At 40.3% G+C, this 13,792-nt stretch overlaps 1 protein-coding gene across 11 annotated transcripts in view; it reads left to right on the forward strand.

Moving 5' to 3' along the window:
• TENM2 (teneurin transmembrane protein 2) overlaps positions 1–13,792 on the forward strand; it is a 530,300-nt gene that overhangs the window by 442,106 nt on the left and 74,402 nt on the right. For all 11 annotated transcript variants that reach the window (XM_082622423.1, XM_082622416.1, XM_082622422.1 and 8 more), the window contains 2 exons: positions 12,917–13,060; positions 13,509–13,758. In XM_082622423.1, coding sequence (XP_082478549.1) covers positions 12,917–13,060; positions 13,509–13,758 — 394 coding nt within the window. The remainder of the gene's footprint in view (positions 1–12,916; positions 13,061–13,508; positions 13,759–13,792) is intronic.

Consider the following 13,792-nt stretch of genomic DNA (forward strand, 5'->3'; position numbering starts at 1 on the left):
ATTTTCTATTTCTTCCTGACTAGCAATTGGTCATTCAGATTTTCTAATTCTTCCTGATGCAGTTTTGGTAAGTTGTATGTCTTTAAGAATTTTTCCATTTCTTCTAGGTTGTTCAGTTTGTTGGTGTATAGTTATTCAGAGGAGCCTCTTATGATCCTTTGTATTTCTGTAGTATAAATTATTATTTTTTTACATCTTTATTGGAGTATAATTGCTTAACAATGGTGTGTTAGTTTCTGCTTTATAACAAAATGAATCAGTTATACATATACATATGTTCCCATATCCCCTCCCTCTTGCGTCTCCCTCCCACCCTCCCTATCCCACCCGTCCAGGCAGTCACAAAGCACAGAGCTGATCTCCCTGTGCTATGTGGCTGCTTCCCACTAGCTATCTACCTTATGTTTGGTAGTGTATATATGTCCATGCCTCTCTTTCGCTTTGTCACAGCTTACCCTTCCCCCTCCCCATATCCTCAAGTCCATTCTCAAGTAGGTCTGTGTCTTTATTCCTGTCTTACCCCTATGTTCTTCAGAACATTTTTTTTCTTAAATTCCATATATATGTGTCAGCATACAGTATTTGTCTTTCTCTTTCTGACTTACTTCACTCTGTATGACAGACTCTAGGTCCATCCGCCTCATTACAAATAGCTCAATTTCATTTCTTTTATGGCTGAGTAATATTCCATTGTATATATGTGCCACATCTTCTTTATCCATTCATCCGATGATGGACACTTAGGTTGTTTCCATCTCCGGACTATTGTAAATAGGGCTGCTATGAACATTTTGGTACATGACTCTTTTTGAATTATGGTTTTCTCAGGGTATATGCCCAGTAGTGGGATTGCTGGGTCATATGGTAGTTCTATTTGTAGTTTTTTAAGGAACTTCCATACTGTTCTCCATAGTGGCTGTACCAATTCATATTCCCACCAGCAGTGCAAGAGTGTTCCCTTTTTTCCACACCCTCTCCAGCATTTATTGTTTCTAGATTTTTTGATGATGGCCATTCTGACTGGTGTGAGATGATATCTCATTGTAGTTTTGATTTGCATTTCTCTAATGATTAAAGATGTTGAGCATCTTTTCATGTGTTTGTTGGCAGTCTGTATATCTTCTGTGGAGAAATGTCTATTTAGGTCTTCTGCCCATTTTTGGATTGGGTTGTTTGTTTCTTTGTTATTGAGCTGCATGAGCTGCTTATAAATATTGGAGATTAATCCTTTGTCAGTTGCTTCATTTGAAGATATTTTCTCCCATTCTAAGGGTTGTCTTTTGGTCTTGTTTATGGCTTCCTTTGCTGTGCAAAAGCTTTTAAGTTTCATTAGGTTCCATGTGTTTATTTTTGTTTTTATTTCCATTTCTCTAGGAGGTGGGTCAAAAAGGATCTTGCTGTGATTTATGTCATAGAGTGTTCTGCCTATGTTTTCCTCTAAGAGTTTGATAGTTTCTGGCCTTACATTTAGGTCTTTAATCCATTTTGAGCTTATTTTTGTGTATGGTGTTAGGGAGTGATCTAATCTCATACTTTTACATGTCCCTGTCCAGTTTTCCCAGCACCACTTATTGAAGAGACTGTCCTTTCTCCACTGTACATTCCTGCCTCCTTTATCAAAGATAAGTTGACTATATGTGCGTGGGTTTATCTCTGGGCTTTCTATCCTGTTCCATTGATCTATCTTTCTGTTTTTGTGCCAGTACCACACTGTCTTGATTACTGTAGCTTTGTAGTACAGTCTGAAGTCAGGGAGCCTGATTCCTCCAGCTCCATTTTTCGTTCTCAAGATTGCCTTGGCTATTCGGGGTCTTTTGTGTTTCCAAACAAATTTTGAAATTTTTTGTTCTAGTTCTGTGAAAAATGCCAGTGGTACTTTGATAGGGATTGCATTGAATCTGTAGATTGCTTTGGGTAGTAGAGTCATATTCACAATGTTGATTCTTCCAATCCAAGAACATGGTATATCTCTCCATCTATTTGTATCATCTTTAATTTCTTTCATCAGTGTCTTATAACTTTCTGCATACAGGTCTTTTGTCTCCTTAGGTAGGTTTATTCCTAGATATTTTATTCTTTTTGTTGCAATGGTAAATGGGAGTGTTTTCTTGATTTCACTTTCAGATTTTTCATCATTAGTATATAGGAATGCCAGAGATTTCTGTGCATTAATTTTGTATCCTGCTACTTTACCAAATTCATTGATTAGCTCTAGTAGTTTTCTGGTAGCATCTTTAGGATTCTCTATGTATAGTATCATGTCATCTGCAAACAGTAACAGTTTTACTTCTTCTTTTCCGATTTGGATTCCTTTTATTTCCTTTTCTTCTCTGATTGCTGTGGCTAAAACTTCCAAAACCATGTTGAATAAGAGTGGTGAGAGTGGGCAGCCTTGTCTTGTTCCTGATCTTAGTGGAAATGGTTTCAGTTTTTCACCATTGAGGATGATGTTGGCTGTGGGTTTGTCATATGGCCTTTATTATGTTGAGGAAAGTTCCCTCTATGCCTACTTTCTGCAGGGTTTTTATCATAAATGGGTGTTGAATTTTGTCGAAAGCTTTCTCTGCATCTATTGAGATGATCATATGGTTTTTCTCCTTCAATTTGTTAATATGGTGTATCACGTTGATTGATTTGCGTATATTGAAGAATCCTTGCATTTCTGGAATAAACCCCACTTGATCATGGTGTATGATCCTTTTAATGTGCTGTTGGATTCTGTTTGCTAGTATTTTGTTGAGGATTTTTGCATCTAAGTTCATCAGTGATATTGGCCTATAGTTTTCTTTCTTTGTGACATCCTTGTCTGGTTTTGGTATCAAGGTGATGGTGGCCTCGCAGAATGAGTTTGGGAGTGTTGCTCCCTCTGCTATATTTTGGAAGAGTTTGAGAAGGATAGGTGTTAGCTCTTCTCTAAATGTTTGATAGAATTCGCCTGTGAAGCCATCTGGTCCTGGGCTTTTGTTTGTTGGAAGATTTTTTATCACAGTTTCAATTTCAGTACTTGTGATTGGTCTGTTTATATTTTCTATTTCTTCCTGATTCAGTCCTGGCCAGTTGTGCATTTCTAAGAATTTGTCCATTTCTTCCAGGTTGTCCATTTTATTGGCATAGAGTTGCTTGTAGTAATCTCTCATGATCTTTTGTATTTCTGCAGTGTCAGTTGTTACTTCTCCTTTTTCATTTCTAATTCTATTGATTTGAATCTTCTCCCTTTTTTTCTTGATGAGTCTGGCTAATGGTTTATCAATTTTGTTTATCTTCTCAAAGAACCAGCTTTTAGTTTTATTGATCTTTGCTATCATTTCCTTCATTTCTTTTTCATTTATTTCTGATCTGATTTTTATGATTTCTTTCCTTCTTCTAACTTTGGGGTGTTTTTGTTCTTCTTTCTCTAATTGCTTTAGGTGCAAGGTTAGGTTGTTTATTCGAGATGTTTCCTGTTTCTTAAGGTGGGATTGTATTGCTATAAACTTCCCTCTTAGAACTGCTTTTGCTGCATCCCATAGGTTTTGGGTCATCGTGTCTCCATTGTCATTTGTTTCTAGGTATTTTTAAATTTCCTCTTTGATTTCTTCAGTGATCACTTCGTTATTAAGTAGTGTATTGTTTAGCCTCCATGTGTTTGTATTTTTTACAGCTCTTTTCCTGTAATTGATATCTAGTCTCATAGCATTGTGGTCGGAAAAGATACTTGATACAATTTCAATTTTCTTAAATTTACCAAGGCTTGATTTGTGATGCAAGATATGATCTATCCTGGAGAATGTTCCATGAGCACTTGAGAAAAATGTGTATTCTGTTGTTTTTGGATGGAATGTCCTATAAATATCAATTAAGTCCATCTTGTTTAATGTACCATTTAAAGCTTGTGTTTCCTTATTTATTTTCATTTTGGATGATCTGTCCATTGGTGAAAGTGGGGTGTTAAAGTCCCCTACTATGAATGTGTTACTGTCGATTTCCACTTTTATGGCTGTTAGTATTTGCCTTATGTATTGAGGTGCTCCTATGTTGGGTGCATAAATATTTACAATTGTTATATGTTCTTCTTGGATCGATCCCTTGATCATTATGTAGTGTCCTTCTTTGTCTCTTCTAGTAGTCTTTATTTTAAAGTCTATTTTGTCTGATATGAGAATTGCTACTCCAGCTTTCTTTTGGTTTCCATTTGCATGGAATATCTTTTTCCATCCCCTTACTTTCAGTCTGTATGTGTCTCTAGGTCTGAAGTGGGTCTCTTGTAGACAGCATATATATGGGTCTTGTTTTTGTATCCATTCAGCCAATCTGTGTCTTTTGGTGGGAGCATTTAGTCCATTTACATTTAAGGTAATTATTGATATGTATGTTCCTATTCCCATTTTCTTAATTGTTTTGGGTTTGTTATTGTAGGTCTTTTCCTTCTGTTGTGTTTCTTGCCTAGAGAAGTTCCTTTAGCATTTGTTGTAAAGCTGGTTTGGTGGTGCTGAACTCTCTCAGCTTTTGCTTGTCTGTAAACGTTTTAATTTCTCCATCAAATCTGAATGAGATCCTTGCTGGGTAGAGTAATCTTGGTTGCAGGTTTCTCTCCTTCATCACTTTAAATATGTCCTGCTAGTCCCTTCTGCCTTGCAGAGTTTCTGATGAAAGATCAGCTGTTAACCTTATGGGGATTCCCTTGTGTGTTATTTGTTGTTTTTGCCTTGCTGCTTTTAATATGTTTTCTTTGTTTTTAATTTTTGATGGTTTGATTAATATGTGTCTTGGCGTATTTCTCCTTGGATTTATCCTGTATGGGACTCTCTGTGCCTCCTGGACTTGACTATTTCCTTTCCCATATTAGGGAAGTTTTCAACTATAATCTCTTCAAATATTTTCTCAGTCCCTTTCTTTTTCTCTTCTTCTTCTGGAACCCCTATAATTCGAATGTTGGTGCGTTTAATGTTGTCCCAGAGGTCTCTGAGACTGTCCTCTGTTCTTTTCATTCTTTTTTCTTTCTTCTGCTCTGCAGTAGTTATTTCCACTATTTTATCTTCCACGTCACTTATCTGTTCTTCTGCCTCAGTTATTCAGCTGTTGATCCCATCTAGAGTATTTTTCATTTCATTTATTGTGTTTTTAATCGTTGCTTGATTCATCTTTAGTTCTTCTAGGTCCTTGTTAACTGTTTCTTGCATTTTGTCTATTCTATTTCCAAGATTTTGGATCATCTTTACTATCATTATTCTGAATTCTTTTTCAGGTAGACTGCCTATTTCCTCTTCATTTGTTAGGTCTGGTGCGTTTTTATCTTGCTCCTTCTCCTGCTGTGTGTTTTCCTGTCTTCTCATTTTGCTTATGTTACTGTGTTTGGGGTCTCCTTTTTGCAGGCTGCAGGTTCGTAGTTCCCGTTGTTTTTGGTGTCTGTCCCCAGTGGCTAAGGTTGGTTCAGTGGGTTGTTTAGGCTTCCTGGTGGAGGGGACTGGTGCCTGTGTTCTGGTGGATGAGGCTGGATCTTGTCTTTCTGGTGGGCAGGTCCACGTCTGGTGGTGTGTCTTGGGGTGTCTGTGGACTTTTTATGATTTTAGGCAGCCTCTCTGCTAATGGGTGGCGTTGTGTTCCTGTCTTGCTAGTTGTTTGGCATAGGGTGTCCAGCACTGTAGCTTGCTGGTCGTTGAGTGAAGTTGGGTGCTGGTGTTGAGATGGAGATCTCTGGAAGATTTTCGCCGTTTGATATTCTGTGGAGCTGGGAGGTCTCTTGTGGACCAGGGTCCTGAAGTTGGCTCTCCCACCTCAGGGGCACAGCACTGACTCCTGGCTCCTCAATTTGGGATGATTCATTGTCTATTCATGTATTCCACAGATGCAGGGTACATCAAGTTGATTGTGGAGCTTTAATCCGCTGCTTCTGAGGCTGCTGGGAGAGATTTCCCTTTCTCTTCTTTGTTCTCACAGCTCCTGGGTCTCAGCTTTGGATTTGGCCCCGCCTCTGCGTGTAGGTCGCCGGAGGGCGTCTGTTCTTCGCTCAGACAGGACAGGGTTAAAGGAGCAGCCGCTTCGGGGACTCTGGGTCACTCAGGCCGTGCGGGAGGGAGGGGCACGGAGTGCGGGGCGAGCCTGCAGCGGCAGAGGCCGGCGTGACATTGCACTAGCCCGAGGCGCGCCGTGTGCTCTCCCGGGGAAGCCGTCCCTGGATCCCGGGACACTGGCAGTGACGGGCTGCACAGGCTAGGTGTGAATAGTGACCTGTGCTCGCACACAGGCTTCTTGGTGGCGGCAGCAGCAGCCCTAGCATCCCACGCCCGTCTCTGGTGTCCGCGCTTTCAGCCGCGGCTCGTGCCCGTCTCTGGAGCTCCTTTAAGCAGCGCTCTTAATCCCCTCTCCTCGTGCACCAGGAAACAAAGTGGGAAGAAAAAGTCTCTTGCCTCTTTGGCAAGTCCAGACTTTTTCCCGACTCCCTCCCGGCTAGCTGTGGCGCATTAACCCCTTCAGGCTGTGTTCACGCCACCAGCCCCAGTCCTCTCCCTGTGCTCCGACTGAAGCCCGAGCCTCAGCTCCCAGCGCCGCCCGCCCCGGCGGGCGAGCAGACAGGCCTCTCGGGCTGGTGAGTGCCAGTTGGCACCGATCCTCTGTGTGGGAATGTCTCCACTTTGCCCTACCCACGTATGTGGGGAGTTTCTTGCCTTTTGGGAGGTCTGAGGTCTTCTGCCAGCGTTCAGTAGGTGTTCTGTAGGAGTTGTTCCACGTGTAGCTGTATTTCTGGTGTATCTGTGGGGAGGAAGGTGATCTCCACGTCTTACTCTTCCGCCATCTTCCCCGGGAGTCCTAGTATAAATTATTAAATAATGTGTCCTTATTCATTCATAATTTTGTTTATTTGGGTCCTCTCTGTTTTTTCCCTAGGTAGTCTAATTAAGGGTTTGTCAATTTTGTTTATCTTTTTAAAGAACCAACTCTTTGTTTGGTTAACCTTTTCTATTGTTTCTCTCTTTTCTATTTTATTCATTTATGCTGCAATATTTATTATTTCCTTTATTCTGCTAACTTCGGGCTCAGTTTGTTCTTCTTTTTCTAGTTCCTTAAGGCACAAAATTAGATTGTTTATTTGGGATCTTCCTTAATGTAGGTGCTTATTGCTATGAACTTCCCTCTTAGAACTGGCTTTTAATGCATCCCAGAAGTTCTGGTATTTGTGTTTCCATTTTAATTTGTCTCTTTCTATTTCCCCTTTGGTTTCTTCCTTAATCTATTGGTTATTCAGGAGAGTGTTTTTTAATTTCCATATATTTTTGAATTTTCCAGTTTTCCTCTTGTTATTGAGTTCTAGTTTCATGGCATTGTGGTCAGAGAAGATATTTTGTATGATTTTAATCTTCCTGAATTTGCTAAGACTTGTTTTGTGGCCTAACATATGGTCTGTCCTAGAAAATGTTCCACGTACACTTCTGCCATTGTTGGATAGAATGTTCTATGTATGTTTGTTAGGTCCATTTGGTCTATAATGTTGTAGAAATCCTCTGTTTCCTTTATGACTTTCTGTCTGGATGATCTGTCCATTTTTGAGAGTGGGATATTCAAGTCCCCAACTTTATCCTATTATGGTTTATTTCTTCTTTTAGCTCTGCTAGTTTGTGCTTTATATATTTACATGCTCCACTGTTGGGTGCATAAATATTTATAATTGTTATATCTTCTTGATGTATCTACCACTTTACCATTATATAATGGCCTTCTTTGTCTCTTTTTAACACTTTTAATTTGAAGTCTATTTTGTCTGATATAAATATAGCTACCCCTGCTTTTTGGAGGGGATGGGATTACCATTTGCTTGAAAGTTTGCAATGCCTTTTTCCATCCCTTCATTCTCAGTCCATATGGGTCCTTATGGCTATAGTGAGTCTCTTATTGGCATCATAACATTGGCTCTTGGGCCTCCCTGGTGGCGCAGTGGTTGAGAGTCCGCCTGCCGATGCAGGGGATATGGGTTCGTGCCCCGGTCTGGGAGGATCCCATATGCCGCGGAGCGGCTGGGCCCGTGAGCCATGGCCGCTGAGCCTGCGCATCCGGAGCCTGTGCTCCGCAACGGGAGAGGCCACAACAGTGAGAGGCCCGCGTACGGGAAAGGAAAAAAAAAAAAACAAAAAAACATTGGCTCTTGTTGGTTTTATTCGTTCAGCCGTTTCATGTCTTTTGATTGGAGAATTTAATCTGTTTACGTTTAAACTAATTAATAATAGGGACTTAGTGTTGTCATTTTATTCTTTGTTTTCTGGCCCTTTTGTTATCCATTGTTCCTTCTTTCTCTTTTTTCTGTCTTTCATATTAGTTACTTTGACTTTCTCTCATGTTCCTTTGTGTAATTACTATAGATTTTTACCTGTACTTACTATGAATCCAGATGAGATCCACCTTGTGCAACTGGTTTATTTCTCTTCAATTATTTTAATCTATGGTTTCTCCTTCCATTTCAACCTCTTTTTTTAGGTTTTATGATTTATTTGTTGAAGAAACTTTATTGTTTGCCTGTAGCATTTACCATAGTCTGGTTTGTTTTCTGATTGCACACCTGTGGCTGTTTAACATAGGCCTCTGTCCTATATCTCCTATAAACTGATAGTTGGACCTTGAGGCTTTCTAGGTTCAAGTTTGATATTTTATCTATACCAAATTTTTTGAGGTATAACTGACATATAATGTATACAACATAATGATTTGATATTTGTATATATTGCAAAATGATGACTACAGTAGATCTAGTTAACATCTGTCACCATACATAGTTACAAAATTTTTTTCTGGTGATGAGAACTTTTAAGATCTACTCTCGTAGTAACTTTTAAATGTACAGTACGGCATTACTAATTATAGTTACCATGTTGTATATCACATCCCCATGACTCATTTATTTTTTAACTGAAAGTTTGTATCTTTTGACTTTCTTCACCTGTTTGGTCCACCCAGGCCCTGCCTCTGGCAACCACAAATCTTTTCCCTGTACATGAGCTTGGCTTTTTGTTTTTTGTTTTGTTTGGTTTTATTATTTTTTTATTCTGCTTATGATCATCTTTGTTTCATAAACACTTTAAAAACATTACTTAGATTTCACCAAAAATTTTTTAATTAATTAATTAATTAATTTTTGGCTGCATTGGGTCTTCGTTGGTGCATGCGGGCTTTCTCTAGTTGTGGTGAGCGGGGGCTACTCTTCATTGCAGTGCACAGGCTTCTCACTGTGGCAGCTTCTTTGTTGTGGAGCACAGGCTCTAGGCGCGCGGGCTTCAGTAGCTGTGGTTCACAGGCTCTAGAGCGCAGGCTCAGTAGTTGTGGTGCATGGGCTTAGTTGCTCTGTGGCATGTGGGATCTTCCCGGACCAGGGCTCAAACCCATGTCTCCTGAATTGGTAGGTGGATTCTTAACCACTGCACCACTAGGGAAGTCCCCAAAATTTACTATTTATCACAATAAAACATTGAGGCATTTAGAGCAAATGATATTCCTATTTACACAGATTTTTAGATCCACATATAGGTGAGATTATTTGTAAAGTTTGATTATTTGAAAGACAGTATTTGTCTTTCTTTATCTGACTTATTTCACTTAACATAATGCCCTCAAAGTCTATTCATATTGTCACAAATGGCAAGATTTCATTCTTTTTTACGGCTGAATAATATTTCATTGATTGTATATCACATCATTTTTATCCATTCATCTGTCAATGGACACCTTGGTTGTTTCTATATCTTAGCTATTGTAAGTAATGCTGCAACGAATATAGGGGTGCATATATCTTTTCACTGTTGATGTTTTTGTTTCCTCCAGATAGATACCAAGAAGTGGAATTGCTAGGTCCTATGGTAGTTTTATTTTTAAGTTTTTGAGAAACGTCCATACTGTTTTCCATAATGACTGCACCAGTTTACATTCCCACCAACAGTGCACAAGCGTTCCTTTTCTCCACATCCTCTTTTTAATGATAGCCATTCTGACAGGAGTGAGGTGATATTTCATCATAGGTTTGATTTGCATTTCCCTGAAGATTAGTGATGCTGAGCATCTTTTCATGTACCATTGGCCTTGTGTATGTCTTCTTTGGATAGATGTCTATTCAGTTCCTTTGCCCATTTTTTAATTCCGTTCTTTGGTTTTTGGCTGTCAAGTGGTGTGAGTTCTTTATATACTTTGGACGTTAGCCCCTTATCAGATATATGATTTGCAAATATTTTCTCTCATTCAGTAGGTTTCCTTATCATTTTATGGATGGTTTCCTTTGCTGTGCAGAAGCTTTTTAGTTTGATGTAGTCTCACCTGTTCCTTTTTGCTTTAGTTTCCTTTGCTTTGGGTGTCAAATTCAAAAAATCATTGCAATGACTGATGTTAAGGAGCTTATTGCCTATGTTTTCTTCTAGGAGTTCTATGGTTTTAGGTCTTACATTCAAGCTTTTAATCCATTTGAGTTCATTTTTGTGAGTGGCATAGAGTGGTACAATTTCTTTTTTTTTTTTTTTTTCACATGTGGCTCTCCAGCTTTCCCAACCCATTTATTGAAGAGAGTGTCCTTTGCCCATTGTATATTCTTGGCTCCTTTGTCATAAATTAATAGACTATGTATGCTTGGGTTTATTTCTGGACTCTCTAATCTATTCCATTGATCTTTGTGTCTGTTTTCATGCCAACACCATACTGTTTTGGTTACTATAGCCATGTAATATAGTTTGAAATCTGAGCGTGTGATGCCTCTAGCTTTGTTCTTCTCAAGATAGCTTTGACAGTTCAGGGTTTTGTGGTTCCATACAGATTTTAGGGGTGATTTTTCTATTTCTGTGAAAAAATAACATTGGAATTTTGATAGGGATGACATTGAATCTGTACTTTGCTTTGGGTAGTATGGACATTTTAACAATATTAATTCTTCTAATCCATGAGCATGGAGTATCTTTCCATTTATTTGTGTCTTCTCCAGTTTCTTTCATCACTTTCTTGTCATTTTCAGTGTACAGGTCTTTCACCTCCTTGGTTAAATTTATTCCTAAGTATTTTATTCTTTGATTTTTTTTTTTTAACAAGACAGCTTGATAGATGGTTCTGTCTTCTTCTGTCTGGAGGTGACTAATGTCAGCTTGTCTATTCTTTTGTGATTTCAGCAGCATTGATGCTCATTGCCTAGATTCATTAGGTCATTAGGGATTGCAAAATGATATTTTAATTCTGTCATTGCTTCTTTATTATTTACTAGCTAGAATACTTTTATATAGAGATACTTTCTCATTAACTACTTGGTTATTTGAGGTACAGTTCAAATAAGAAAGATAGGATAAATGCTTGATTCTTTCCCTTTATTTACCAGTTTTCAACATAATAAGTTGGCTCTCTCACATCCTCTACTGGTGGCAAATCAGTGTTTTTAAATACCATTGTGAACTCACAGGATGAAATACCTCTAATATATCCATTGAAGTTATTATCTTTCCTCATAGTCAAATTGTCTCATCTTTGGTCAGTGGAAGCTTCTTCAAGCTGATTCCCAAATTCTTTTGATGTGGCCCTAGTAGATTTTATTTCCTTCCTTGCTATCTGGTGTGATAAAATCGCCTGGTCTTCTATTGTTCATTTCTTGTTCCAGCCGTTTCTTCAAGGAGCCCTGATTCCTGTTAATGAGAAATAATATTTCAAGGCCACAAACCAGGCACTAGCACTTCTCTTTGCTACTGTGTTGGTCATTGTTCCTTGGAATTTTCAGAGGACAAGCCAGTACATACATGGGCTTTTTTAAAAGATAAAATGTATCTTTCCTTCATTTCAACACTCCCATATCTCAGGATTTAAAAGAAGCTGTGGAGGGCTTCCCTGGTGGTGCAGTGGTTGAGAGTCTGCCTGCCGATGCAGGGGACACGAGTTCGTGCCCTGGTCCGGGAAGATCCCACGTGCCGCAGAGCGGCTAGGCCCGTGAGCCATGGCCACCGAGCCTGCGCATCCGGAGCCTGTGCTATGCAATGGGAGAGGCCACAACAGTGAGAGGCCCGTATACTGCAAAAAAAAAAAAAAAAAAAAAAAAAGCTGTGGAGAATCCCCAAAGGTGACACACATAGTTAAGAATTTAATGTAGAAGGAACAGCCATAATAACAATGCCTCATGTTTCTAAAGTGGCGTTCCAATTAAAAATGTATGGCATGTCGGCATTTTGTCTCCTCTATCCTCACGACATCTCTCTGAGAAACTGAGGCTTCACTTGCTCTGTTTTACACACGGGGGAGATGGAGCCACGAGGAAGTGTGAGCTGGAACAGAATTGGGGCTAAAATCCTTCTTCTCCCACCCCTCTCTCCTATTTGTCCATGTGGCAAATGCAGGATTTTTATAGTTTTTGGATTCTGTTCCCCACTGAATTGCCACATAATTGGCAGGCTGTGTCCCCATGCCTGCCTCACTTGGAACTCTCTGGAATCCTCAGTGATTGTACAAAGTGCCTCAGCTAACACAAGCTGTTGCCTCCAGAATCTCCTTATAAATAAGCCACAAAGCTTCCATAGGTCTTTCTCCTAGTGAGTGAAAATAAATAACACACAATATAGCGAATTCAGGCCCTGAACAGCAGGCTGAGGGAAACGGTCTCCTGTCCGTCTCTAAAGGAGCGTTGTATTCAGTTTCTAAATGATTCATCTCTTCCTTCCCCATCACTGGGGTCATTTTTGAAAACCAACTGTTCACTGGAAAGTTCTTTCCATCCCCACAGACTACTACTGTGTAAAGTTTCAAGGTTGAGTTCAGCTTGAAATTTGAATTTAATATTGTATGGAATCACAAGGAGAAAAGCAATCAGCCTGCCTCGAGTGAGTTTTTTGAGCTGAATCTGTATTACCGTGAGCACAAGTTTCTCATTCCTGCTGGAGGGCTCTGGAGTAATCAAGGAAACTCTCTCATCTCCCACTCTGCCCCACCCCCTTTTATCTTTCAGTGTCTGTCGGGTTTGAATATGAGACCTGCCCCAGTCTCATCCTGTGGGAGAAAAGGACAGCCCTCCTTCAGGGATTTGAGCTGGACCCTTCCAACCTCGGGGGCTGGTCCCTGGACAAACATCACATCCTCAACGTTAAAAGTGGTATGTGAGCACATTTCCTTTTCCCAAATACGGCCTAGTCTTGCCTCTGGAACCTTTTCTCCAGCCTTGACATTTAAGTGGTAGCCCCCTCCCCTTCCCGTAGCTCTTTTTCATCAAATGACCAAAATACTCGTAGGTTTTACCACCTTCTCCTTTTAAATGTCAAGGAACGTTGAGCTGTTTTTTCCAGCCCATCCACCTTAGTGTACCTCACAGTTCTTCTTCAGTGATCTCTACAAATGTTACCTTACCCTGTACCATGGCCTTGGGGTTTCCCTATCCTATGACAGCTCTCTCAGCATCATGAGGAAGTTGGGGGGCTCCCCAAAGTTGTCATTTCCTACTGAGTCTCTTCCCTCTGTCACGTCCCCTCATCCTCAGTAAGCCGATAGAAGTGTCCTCCCGAGAGGGCTGCAGTAACTGCCCCCGTTTACTGCCCCTGCCCCAGGAATCCTACACAAGGGCACTGGGGAGAACCAGTTCCTGACCCAGCAGCCCGCCATCATCACCAGCATCATGGGCAATGGCCGCCGTCGGAGCATCTCCTGTCCCAGCTGCAACGGCCTTGCTGAAGGCAACAAGCTGCTAGCCCCAGTAGCTCTGGCTGTTGGAGTCGATGGGAGCCTCTTCGTTGGTGACTTCAATTACATCCGGCGCATCTTTCCCTCCCGAAACGTGACCAGCATCTTGGAGTTACGGTAAGTGACTGCACAGAAAACCTTCTTTTGCCCT

The sequence above is a fragment of the Mesoplodon mirus genome (assembly GCF_964341445.2).
Source record: "Mesoplodon mirus genome assembly, chromosome: 5".
Taxonomy (NCBI): domain Eukaryota; kingdom Metazoa; phylum Chordata; class Mammalia; order Artiodactyla; family Ziphiidae; genus Mesoplodon; species Mesoplodon mirus.